Source organism: Centruroides sculpturatus, unplaced genomic scaffold (genome assembly GCF_000671375.1).
Source record: "Centruroides sculpturatus isolate CEXI.00-Female unplaced genomic scaffold, Cexi_2.0 scaffold100, whole genome shotgun sequence".
Taxonomy (NCBI): Eukaryota; Metazoa; Arthropoda; class Arachnida; order Scorpiones; family Buthidae; genus Centruroides; species Centruroides sculpturatus.
Window position 1 is genome coordinate 473,466 of NW_019384300.1, and position 13,101 is coordinate 486,566.

At 26.7% G+C, this 13,101-nt stretch overlaps 1 protein-coding gene across 1 annotated transcript; it reads left to right on the forward strand.

Moving 5' to 3' along the window:
* Positions 1-2,872: 2,872 nt before the first annotated feature.
* Positions 2,873-6,962, forward strand: LOC111637789. Its single transcript, XM_023383391.1, has 4 exons — positions 2,873-3,027; positions 4,281-4,431; positions 4,506-5,154; positions 6,275-6,962. The coding sequence occupies exons 1-4, from the start codon at positions 3,001-3,003 to the stop codon at positions 6,339-6,341; spliced, it is 894 nt and encodes a 297-aa protein (XP_023239159.1). The 5' UTR covers positions 2,873-3,000; the 3' UTR covers positions 6,342-6,962.
* Positions 6,963-13,101: the final 6,139 nt, after the last annotated feature.

Below are 13,101 nucleotides of genomic sequence, written 5' to 3' on the forward strand. Positions count from 1 at the left end.
GACAGGATTAAGGCTTACTGTGAAAAACTTGGCTTCTATTATACTATTTTAGATGCGGGTTTTTGCGTTTTTGATTGCGTTTTAATAGAGTACGTCAAGAGAATATACACTAAGAAAAAATTTTTCGAAAAATTTTCCCCCACGGGGGAAGTGTTATACATTTATAATAGATACATTTTGAGCCACAACAAGGCGTGGCGGGGTCTGCTAGTTATTAATAAGTTGCTAATCACATTTAAGAGGTAAAGTATTTATTATTTCAGAATTTTTAAAATTACAAAAAACCAATAAATAATAAACTACAAAATTTTTAAATTCTAATTTTTAGAACTGTAATATTTTAATAACAAGGAAAATACAAAGAGAAAACTTTAGTTATGATAAAAACATATTTTGACTATTTTAGAAGAACATAGTTAAATGTGGTATAGTTAAAACAGATTAATATTAATATATGCTTTAGAATTGTTTATTCATTCCAAAAGACTATGCTGCTTTCTTAGTATATACAAGTTTTGTTTCAGTCATTAAGCTGACTTGTATGATGCATTGAAAAAACTGTTATATCATTAATATATCAGCATTAAAAAAGTACCAAATTCATTAAATGTTCTTAATTTTTCATTGATTTTTAAAATATAATTAATTTTCAATTTTTTAAAGTTTCATAATTTTTTATAGAAGCTTTATGACACAATTATTTTTAATATACAATTTTACAATAAAACTATTTAACAATGAACTCTGCTATACATTTTGTTTAGTATATTTTTGCATATTTAACTAGTNTAATTTTAAATTTAGAATGTTCCAAAAGTAAAGAATTAATTTAAATTAATTATTTTTGTTCTTTGTTTTTAATTATTAAATGTATCATGAGATTGCAGCCTAGCCACCTACCTGCTGTCAAATTACTTTATATCCAATTATTAAAATTAGTCATGTTACAGCCAGATTTTTTGGGCTGTAACATGTAGTTTGTCTGGCTTACATTATACATGTACATTTTTAAATATACATGCAATGTATTTGTATTCTCAGTTTTGTACACTTTTTATTGATTATAATTTAAAGAAATTAAAAAGTTGAATTGAATTAATAGTAATGTTTATGTTTATTTATTTATATTTAACAATGATTTATATTGAAACTTTAGCTTAACTTTGAGAGGAATATTTTTAAACATTTCACATAAATGTACACATATTTCACATATTTCTGCATGTATTTTTTGCACCTGTATTTCCAAGAAATGTTTTTAGGGTAAACAAAGTATTTGAGTACTTTTTGCATGGAAAATGCAAGACTTCTTATACTGAATTGTTTAGTGTATGAGATAGTACATGAGTTGGCCAACAAGAATTTTCATGATACATAGACACTTTGTTTACCCGTATTTCCTTGTATAAGCTTAAGAATACAGTAACTTTGTACTTGCTGGAGGCTATGAAGGTAGGGAATAAGGAGAGTTATTAACTGTGATGTTTTACAGCACTTTAATAGGTTTCTTAGTGTCATACCAAGTAGAATTAACTGCAACTTTGTGAGATGGCAAGAAAAAAATAACAGTTTTACCAAATAGTATAAAATTAAAGTGATATGTTTTGTTGAACAGAACAGAAATCAAGAGGTCAAACAAAAATTTGGTGTCAGTGAGACACTTGTTTGCTACTGGTATAAACAAAAAGAAACTCTAAGCAACCCAATCCAATGTGAGTACATTTCATAGTCCCAAGACAGGAAAGTATTCCCAACTTGAGGAACAACTATTACGTTGAAAAAACACACAACAACAGCTGTGCTGTAACATGTGATTTGTTGATTGCAATATTGCTTAGACACAAAATATTTCTTCCCTCAAGTTTAAGGTTAGTCAAGGATGGATCAGCAGATTTATGAAGAGAAAAAATATTTACACACCTATCAAAAATTGGCTGTATACTGTTTGATGTCAGAGTTCAAGATATTCGAAATATGTATGCAAAGTTTTTAACATACTAAAACTATCTTATAAAATCATGACTTCTGTTAATTAATCAAGATTTCTTGTAAGAATAAATACTGATATAGTCTATTTAATAAAGTAAAAATTACATTACAGATACTAAACATACCTTCATTCCTCACAATGTCGAAAGATTAGTATCAGTAATGTAATTTTTACTTTATTAAATTGTGATTTCTGCCAGCCCTTTTAAAATAATTCTATCTTTGAAAATAATTTTGGTATTTTTTGCATCTTGAATTTCAATTAGTAAAAAATGGCAAAAAAGTGTGAAAAATATATGTGGAAATACAGTAAATACAATTTTATTTAATTTTATCTTATTTACATCAATTATGGAAAAATTGCTTTCACTAATTTTTCAGTTTTTACATTGTTTTAAAATTATGCTTGTATGCATGGATGTTTGTATGTGTGACTACTACTATGTTTATAAAGTTGCATCTTTATGAATTTTAATATGCTTTGATAAGATAATTGATTGTAATTTGCATAGATCTTTAATGCAAGTGTGTGTTTGAAATGCAGTTCATTTACAATTATTATTGCATTGTATATATCAAGTTGAAAAGCTATGAAATTTTAATAATTTTTATTATTATAATCATGTTTAGTTTTCCACTGTTATAAAAACTTTGTAATTTCAGTTTTCATAATTAAATTAATGTGATTTTTTATAACAGTAGAAGAATAAAAGACTATATTTTAATATAGTTACATCTGAAGCAGTATCATTTACGCTGTTTTACATATAGTGGCTGAGAATAAATAAAGAGTAGTGAATATAAAAATTTAATATATTGATATGTTTTTCAAATGCATAGTGCTAAAATTATTCTAAATAAATAAATGGTCATTTTTTAATGATTCTATAAAATATTTATAATTAATAAGTTATATTTAATTGATTATAAAATATAGGTGAGAAACCTTATTCGTGTACTCAAGATGGTTGTTTGAAGACATTCACAACTCATTATAGTTTGAAGACACACATGAATCGTCATGATAGAGAGGATGAGGTAAAGTTTCATTTATTAATTTTAATCTTGAAAAGTTTAATCAAAGTTTATTTTTTATAACTTTCTTTAGAAAAAAACATGGTTTTCTATAAGTCAAGAAATTTTTTTTAATTGCAGTAGAGTCCTGCTAATCCAAACATGTTTCAGTTGGTGGAGAGGAAACTTTTTAGCTCTCAAAATATACACTTTTGGTATTTTCCAGTTGAATTTAAATGGTATTAATGGTACAAAAAGATTTAGAATTCCACAACAAAAAAATTGTATTTTATTGTAGTACAAAATTAATACTGTACAAAATTAATAAATCAGTGTTTGACATGGCCTATTAAAACAGCAGATCTATACTGTACTTACACACAAAAACAGAAACAAAAGTCATTGATGGCATTGGGTCTATATAAACCAGACATATTTTACTGCTTGCTTCTGCATTATTTCAATTATTTGGCTAATCTGAGAATCAGGGACTAGTGGGACTCTACTGTAAATAGTTTTAAAAGTAGATGAAAGAAAGTTGGCTGAAAGCCTGAATTGAAGATTACTATGGCTATAAGGAAAGTCATCAACAGTAGAAGAACTATTGATTTTCTTAACTCATTATAAATTAAATGCTATTTTCTATAATCTCTTGGGGTTTAACAAGATGTTTAAAAATATTTCTAATTAAAAGAATGAAAAACAATTTTATAACATATTTTTTCACTGACAGAATAATTCCAAACAATGAAAAGCACACTCATGTTAGACATTTTTTATAGGCACCTGATGAAATTGGAAGTTTTTATTCTGTTAGTTCACTTCCATCAGTACTTTCACAGTTAATATTTATGCATTCCAACTCACTTTTATTGAATTGTAATTTATGTAATCAAAATATTATTTTGAATTATTTTACCAATGAAGAAACTAGTTTTTTTATAATTAAGATGCAATGAATATATGATAAATCTTTTCAATATTTTGTAATGAAATATTTGCAGAGTTTATTTGATTGTTTAGCTTTTTATAGAGATTAAATTTGTAATGTAAATTTTATAACAAGACATAGCTTTTGCTTATTTATAATTTTAATTTATATTTGGTCATTTGTTGCTGGATCATTTTAATATGAGCATTTTTCAGTAATGAAATTATAATTACTGAATGTAAGTTTTCTCTTTGTTTAGCATTAATTTCATATAATTTAAATGATTTAAATTTATTATTTTTATAATTACTTAATTAAAATTTACACATATTCATTTTAATTTTAGGAAGATAACTCTATAACTCAGCCATTAATCCAGTCTACTTCTATTGATTCAATAAATGTTCAAGATCTTTTAGGTTCAATGTGTAGTGAAGCCAACACTAATACAAATAAGCAATTTATGAATCCAGAAATTCCTACAATATCAACAACAGGTAGTAAAATTATTTTTCTGTTGTTTAAATTATTTAACTTATAGTACCTTTACTTATAAATCACTTTATTTTAGCATATGCTGTTATTCCATTAACAAATGTAAATTTTATAAATAATCAAATCAATGAAAATGAAGTTTCTATGAACAAAGTTGATAGAGCAAGCATTTTGCTTCCCGAAGCTTTAAGTCAGCTACAGGTTAGAAGTGCAACTGATTTGAAGTTTCTCAATTCATCTCAAATGCTGGGACCAGAGTTGCCGAGTATTGCAAACAAAGAAATAGATTTTATACAGGATAACAACTTGTTAAATATGCAAAATGCATTGTTAGTCGAAAATAATAATACAATGAACAGTGTCGATATTATATCAACATCAGTTAGGGAAGCTGAAATATGCAAATGCAAAACTGAATGTAAAGAGGGTGGACATAGCTGTTGCATGGATTGTCCAGGTAAAGATGATGCTTGTGGTGACATAAAAGATTCCGAAGAGATTTCTTTGCCATCCGATTCAGCACCTCTCGTGTATCCAGCTTACATCACAAGTCTTCCAGAAGTACCCGGTAATCAACTTCTTTCAGAATTAGAAGAAAATCCAGTTAGTTTCTCAGAAGCTTCTTGTCAGACAGATGAAGATTTCTACGTGCTTGTTGGTGAAGAAGAAGAACAATTTTCTCTGTCTTCTAGCATTCAAGGCATACCAGAACAAAATTTTGAAGGGTACGTCGATTCCATAAATAGAACTATCTTACAGAGTTCAAGTATTAAATAGCTGACATATGGAGAACAAATTAATGGTGATACAAATTGTCATATTTTAGTTAATTAGGTAGTATGATATAAATATTTTTAGATTGTTATAAAAAAATATTTTAAATATCTAGATTATTTTGATAAATTTGAGTAATTTTTATGTCTTTGATATAATCAGATTTGAATAACTTCAATATTATTTTACACATTAAAGATTAGCAATACATATAATATTAGATTTCAAATTTTTATATAGAAAACTTTTGTTTTATAAAGTTTTATATTTCTGGCAAAATCATACCATAAACTTCCTTAAGAATTTTTATTAATTTTGGTGCTACAGTAAATAAATGTTTCTATAACATTATTTTTTCAATTTATGCTTGTTTTTAAGCTATGAATTTGAAACAGCATAAAATTAACATTACTTAAGTTTAGAAAATGAATCACTACATTTTTTTTTTAATTTAAAAAATAAATTTTTTTTTCTTGAGATACAGTTTTGATTGTAAAATAAATCCAAAGCAATGATTTTTTTTTTTTTTTTCAAAATTATCATTTTATGAAATAATCTTTTTCAGATTTTTAATCTCAGATAATGTTCTTAGAATGACATATTTTATATATTGACAAATGATTGGAATTCAAAACAGTTTGTGAGGCACAATTAATTTATTAAATTGTTTAACACACATAAGTGCATAATTTACTGTAATAAATAAATACAGAGATAAGTATTTTAAACTTTTATTACAGACTGACTGCTTCGAAATATTTGCTTTGATAACTATATATTGAATAAATAATGCAATATTAAAAATCTGAGATATTCAGTAATGTTTTCTATATATTTTACATTAAAGATAAAACACTTTCAATAAAATTAAATTATTCAGATTTATAATTTTAATACAGGCTATGTTAATAATTTTAAAACATTAATAAGGTTTTTACATACCAAAATTTCAATAAATCCAAAATAAAGTTTTGAAATTTTTGACTTCTGATGGTCAGGATTTTATATAAATATGTAAATGTAATTTTTTTACAAGTGATTATTTTTCTAAACTTAAGATTTCTTTTACAGTTTAAAGTGGAGTAGTAATTATTTTGATCTCTTTATTAACTTGCAAAGATACAGTGTATTAATGTGAGTATTGAACAACAAATTTGTTGTACTGTTAATTATTTTTATTTATTAATGAGACAATGATTACTTCTAAAGAAGGTTACATTTTTCAAGTTAACAACTTTGCAATTTGATGCCATAATGAAATTTAACATTAACTAATGTGATATGAGTTTAAATATTCCTCCTCATTTGAATGAAATAATTTGTATTTTTTCATCTAGAAGCAATTTAATTTTTACAAGAATTAAATATATTTTCATTGTCATTCCATTTTTTATATTTATATGACTTTGAAATAGCATGATATTTTAAACTCTGAAATTATATTATGGTGATTAGCTTCCATATTAATGATCCTAAACTAAATTAGTTTTGATAGAAGGATTTAGATGGAAGCTAATATTTCACTGTGAAAGTATTGTCATACCATTATTTTTTAAAAGCAATGATTGCTGAGAATTTTTCCTAATTTTAATCCTTGAATTTGTATCAAACACTACAAAAGTCTGTAATATCTCTTACAGATTTTTTTCCTTTTTTTTTTTTTTAAACATTGATTTATTTATTACTTGAATTATATTACTTTATAGTAATCAAGAATTATTGATCATTAGTTACATTATTAAATTACACTATTTTTACTTGATTATAGAATATTTTTGCCATTAAATTATATTCAACAAATACGGATGTTTGAATTTGTAAAATTCAACGGATGTTTCTGTCATTTTTATATTATTATAAAAATTAAATTCCAACCAAAGGGCCAACAACTTATTAAATTAATAAGGTTGTTTGTTAAAATGTTTATTATACAAATATAATTGTTAATTATTAAAAACAAATTTTAATGTTGTTAGATTTTAGACATACTAAATAATTGTTGTTGTTGTTATTTTTATTGTTGTTACATTACAAAAAACAAGAGCTATTTTTAATTAATTGTGGATCACGTCTGTGTTACAAAAAATAAGCCGTTGTGATATTTGTTTTAAAGTCTAGTCTTGACATGGCGTTATATCAGACAGAGATAAATTAGCGGCATAGTTACATTTATATTAAGGCATTTAGATTGGATTTAAGTTTATTAAATCATAATTTTTGTTAAGTGGATAACTTCCTTCCAAAGATTGTGTGTATATAATTGAAACTTATTCTTCTCTGGGCATCTATTATTGAATTCATTCATTAATTGTTATATTTTTTTGTGTGTTTCAAAAGATTTTTTTAAATATTTTTGCATTAGAGATATTTGTTATTGTAGATTATTATTTTATGAAATTTCTTGTAATAAATTTTAAGTTGTACATTTTTATCAAAGCCAGAAAAATGCAAATAACAAAGAAAAATATTTTTGGATGAAGTTGACAATATAGTACAAAATTTTCATTGATTTTTCATTAATATTTCTTTTGAGCATTTATATTTTTTTCTTAATTGTATTTAATGTGAATGGGTTTGAACAATGTTACATACCAAAGAAATTTTAAATATGTTTTGTATGTTTTGTAAAGAAATTGTAACTATAAAATGAGCATTTTTTAAATATTATTTTGCTTAAATTCCTAAAATATTTTAATGAAATAAAAAATAAATTAGTATTCTTACTGTTGTTTTAATGTTTATATGCCAAGTAATGATTATGTGTAAAGTTTACAGTAGAATTCTCATTATCCATTAAATTATATGTTTACTAGCAGATGAGCTCAGTGTTGCTCGGGCAAAAAATAATGATAGCAAAGATTAAGATTATTAGATTATAGCCAATCTTACCCGTTTTCACCGGATGCAAGAATTAGGTCCCTTCTCTTCTGAGACTAATTAGAAAATTTTTAGATATATGCTTTCCACACCGGGATAACAATAATTAAGATTCACAGCAACCACTAACTGGTGCATAGTACCACTAAGTAATGAATAACAAACGTTTTTGTAACCCCTTCTGGATTCTTCTTTAGGTTTACTTAATTCGAAAAATAAGCTGGATCTTCCAGAATCATTCATAAATATAAATTTGAACATAAAATTAAGACAAAAAGTTTGAATAAAGTGAACTTATGCGCATGTGCTCCCTGTGTCAACTTTAAATACAATGGAAAACTAAATATCATTGAGAATTTTTAGAAAGGTCTAAAAATATGTTCGATTTTCTGCAAAAATGCAAAAAAAGATATCTAAAATAGAACATTAGAAGACTGAGTTCTGGATAATCTTTAACCCTTGCTTTCTCTTCCAAGGGGGGAATCTCCAAAAATCCCTTCTTAATGTGCATTCTCGTGGCATACTCTAACTGTATACCAAATTTCAACTTTCAACTCCTAACCGTTTGGGCTCTGTGCTTATTATTATTATCATTATCGACCCATCTCGTTTATATTATAAGGTGAACTGATGTCATTTACTCTTTCATTTATTAAATTCATGTTTAAAAACAATACTGTTATGAAATAAGCTAGCTTTCACTTTACTCGTAAATGTTAGAAATGATATATACTTGGGTTACAACAAGGAGAAAATATTGCAGTGAAGGCAAGAATTCTGTCTTTAAATTTTTTTTTACTGTTTCCAATTTGTGAGCATTAATTTAATAGGACTCTTTAATGAAGCTCTTTGTAGATTTTCTAAGGTTCATATACAGTGGCTGGGTGGCAAGGGACAAGCCTGATATATTTAGGTCAGATCACCTCCAAAAATTCCTATGATCTTTAATGACCTTTTCTAAGTATTGACTAAGGTGCTACAAACAATTATGAATCTAAACTATATTATTCTTTTATGCAAATTTATTCAATTTTCTTTTATTTAGTTTCAATTGAATAACAAAAAACAAACTAAGCATGCTTAAATATTTCAGACTGTTTTCAATATTATTCTTCTCTATTTTACAGCAAAATGATTGCTAGATTAGATTGGACTGTATTACTGCCCAATCTAATCCAGTAGTCATTTGGCTTTAATATAACTATCCTGCTCATACATTTCACCATCTTACTTATGTAACTCTACTATATGGGTACTAAGAAGATAATTTTTAATGTTTATGGACTTAGAAAAATCCACAATGGGATGGCTGAACTAGACCAACAACACAAATCTGGGTGATTCAACCTGGACTCAAACTTGGATTACTTAAAGAGGAGGCATACATCGGACTTCATGTCAATCATCTGGTCAGTTTCTCCATCTTATTAGAAACAAATATTGTCATCACTGTGATACTTTCCTTGTTGTACTATTTGTATATGCTATTGTTTGTTGGAAGATTTGTTTCTATATTATCTTTATTACTGTTGTCCTACTGATGTACATATTGCAAATAGATGATTGAATATTGAATACTTCAATATATGATTAAGTATTTAATATAAAACTAGTATTTTACAATGATTCCTTAGCTCTTGAAGTTTGATCTTGAGAAATTTGAATATATCAATAGGAATATGCCCAAATATATTGAAAATATAGCATTCTGAACTTTGGATAATTGAGCATCTACTGTAAACTTACATTAAATGTATGTAAAAACAAAGACACAGTTTTTCCATTTACCATTAACATCAATGGTGATGTGATAAGAATAAAGCTAAAACAAATTTCAAATTGATGAATACATTTTATTAATTCACTTCTAAATTAATAACTGAATTCTTTCTGTTGTATTAATTTAAATTATTTTGACTCAGACAGCATTCTTCAGATATTCAATACATTTGCAGTGTTTTTTTTTTTTTTTTTACTTTTACAAATTGTTAATGTCTCAATTGATTGAAGAATTTAAGATTTATAATGTTTAAAATTGATTACTGGCTGAATTTTTAGTATTAAAGGATAAACGACAATAAAAGAGAGTAAACATTGTTTCGATACACACAACAACTTTGTATCAAACATTGAACAGAATCTCGTAAAACTAATTAAGATGATTGGTGCAGCATTCTAGATTATTTATTTGACTTATTCTAGTTACTTGTTATGCAAATTAGCACAGTGACCGACTAAACAAGATCAAATTAGCCATTAGTTTTATATAGGACTTGTATAACATCTTTATAAAGACCATGTAATTTTGTATATTTATTTATAATTTTTCTCAATGCCCAAAGAATTTAACAGATTAAAATATGCTATGCTATTATATAATGTTATAGATATTTAGAAACATACTATAGTATAAACTATTTAATTATAGTACATATTCATTCACTATGATAGATTTGACACAAGCAATTAATGAGAAAGAAAGAGGGTACTTGTCTAAAATACTGTAGAGAAATTTAGCCCACCAACATCCTTATTCATTTATTTTACTGTATCATTAGTTTTGCACTAATTACAGTTTTAGAAACAAAATTTTTTTCTTTTATAGTCAAAATATATTCAAATTATTTTGATGGTGGTGACTCACAGCTAGTGTGAAGTTTACCACAAAGTGTAATAGGCTGCATCTAAACTTCCAACAATTGAACACAACAGACTGGATGCAGCCTGTTAAACTTTTCAGCAACTTCACACTGGCTGTGATTCCCCACCATCAAAATAATTTGAATTCATTCTTCCTTACTTGTCACCATACATTACATGCAAAAACATAAACAAAGGTCAACATAACTTTTACTGTTCCAGACTTACAGAACACTCTATATATACTAGCAGATGAGCCCAGTGTTGCTTGAGCAAAAAGTAACAATAGCGAAGATAAAGATTATTAGATTATAGCTGATCTTACCTGTTTTCACTAGGTGCAAGAATTACGTCTACTCTTCTGAGATTAATTAGAGAATTTTTACATGGTCTAAAAATACGTTTGATTTTCTGCAAAAATGCAAAAAAAAAAAGCATCTAAAATAGTACAGTAAAGCTGAGATTTTTAAAATAATCCTTAACCCTCTTCCTCTCCTCTGCGGGATAATTTCAAAAATTTTTTATTAGGGTGCATTCTCATGGTGTACCCTACTAAAACACAGTTAAAAACAAAAAATCACATCTAAAATAGTATACTAGAAGCTCGGTTATTTAGGATAAGCCTTAATCCTCTCTCTCTCCCCCACACAGAGGGAAATTTCAAAAAATCCCTTCTTAGTGTACATTCTCGTGATGTACCCTAACTGTGTACCAAATTTCAACTTTCAACTCCTAACCGTTTGGGCTCTGCACTTATTATTATTATCATCATCATCATTATCATTATCAACCCATCTCGATTATATTATAAGATACACAAATGTCTGCAATATTTTCAAGCAAGTACTGTAGCAATCTCTTTTTTAATGCTGTTTGCTGTAGTAAAGAGAGAATAGTTATTGCTGTATTCATATTAATCACCTCTAAAAAGCTATAAATTATTTACTTATTTATTTTATAATAATTCAGATAATGCTTACAACAACAAAATGCTTTTCTGAGTTGAAGCATCATAAAATTTTTGCTCTTGTAAATTGCATTTATGTAGAAAAAGATTTAATCATTTAAAAAATTTCTGCTATTTTATTACTCTAAAATGAATAAAGTAAAATCGAGTAATGTCGGATTTGTCATTATAAGATTAAAATATATTTGACTTATTTGCTTAATTGTTAATGTTAAATGGACTAACTTAATTTGAAAGATTTCAATAATTGTAAATAAAATAATTGAATATCAAATAATTAGTTTTATAAACAAGATTTTATGCTTTCAGTTTGAATAAAAAATATTCAGATAAAACTTTATTCAAGTGACAAAATTGTGTACTTATTATTTAATTAAATTTGCTTTCTGTTATCTTAAACCTATGTCAATGTGTATTTTTATGGACTTAATTGCAAAATTGTTGCAAAATTTTATGTTATTTACAATGTAATAGTTTTTAGCATCTTTACAAGATAGAAAAATAACAAAATATACAATATATATTCAGTACAAGTACTTAAATTTTCTGTTTTAAGTGACATAGTACACAGGGAGGTCCAGAAGTTAGTTAATTGAGCAAATTGCTTGAACAAGATACTATAAAAAACTTATTAATTAATTGTTTAAAATGACAAGTAAGATGTTGTTTTAAACAATTTCTACAAAATTTTGAAGTAGTGAAGCATTTAAGACAGTAACTTAGTTTTTACAGTGTTTAACTGACTTTTGGACCAACCTGTATGTCTTATAAGCTGAAAAACATAAAAACTATGTGGAAAAAATGAATAGATATTTCTCATAAATTGTTATATTTTTGTCATAAAATAGTGATTCTTAACTATTACTGGATGGTAGAGTTCTTAGCCTCTAGAAAACTTCACAGAATTGAGATTAAATCCAGGTAGTGAACTTGAGGAATTTTTCATGGATGGTCTGTTGCAGAAACAGTGGGCCCCATGCTTTATCACTCAGTTAGCGATATTGTGTGGGCCAGTTCTGACCATTTTGAGAATTTTTACTGCTTATTTTGCCTCTCAAGGCAGTCAACTCATCGTTTCCTCCATTGAGCCGGTCCTGACTGCCACCGTTGCGGGCATGGGCAAAACACACGATTTCCTTACCTAGAGATTCTTGGATTGCAAGTGACGGTCAGGACTGGCTCAATGGAGGAAACGATGAGTTTGACTGCCTTGAGTGGCGAAATGAGCCATCAAAAATACTCAGAAGGAGAAAATAATAATTAATAAGCTAAATACAATGAATATTTAGTACTTTAAAGTCGTTAGTACAAGAGTACTGGCTCCAAAAGAGCTCTCTACTGGCAACAGTCTAGAAGCAGTGTGTCAAAAATCAGTTATGCTTTAGGTGCAAGTTACCATTAAGCCAGCACCAAT

What these genes read in the sequence shown, in the direction of transcription:
- LOC111637789 (XM_023383391.1), top strand. Translation starts at nt 3,001, where the DNA reads ATGAATCGTCATGATAGAGAGGATGAG. An exon ending in GTCATGATAGAGAGGATGAG is followed by an intron (nt 3,028 to 4,280) that starts GTAAAGTTTCAT and finishes TTTTAATTTTAG; the next exon opens with GAAGATAACTCTATAACTCA. An exon ending in CCAGAACAAAATTTTGAAGG is followed by an intron (nt 5,155 to 6,274) that starts GTACGTCGATTC and finishes TTTCTTTTACAG; the next exon opens with TTTAAAGTGGAGTAGTAATT.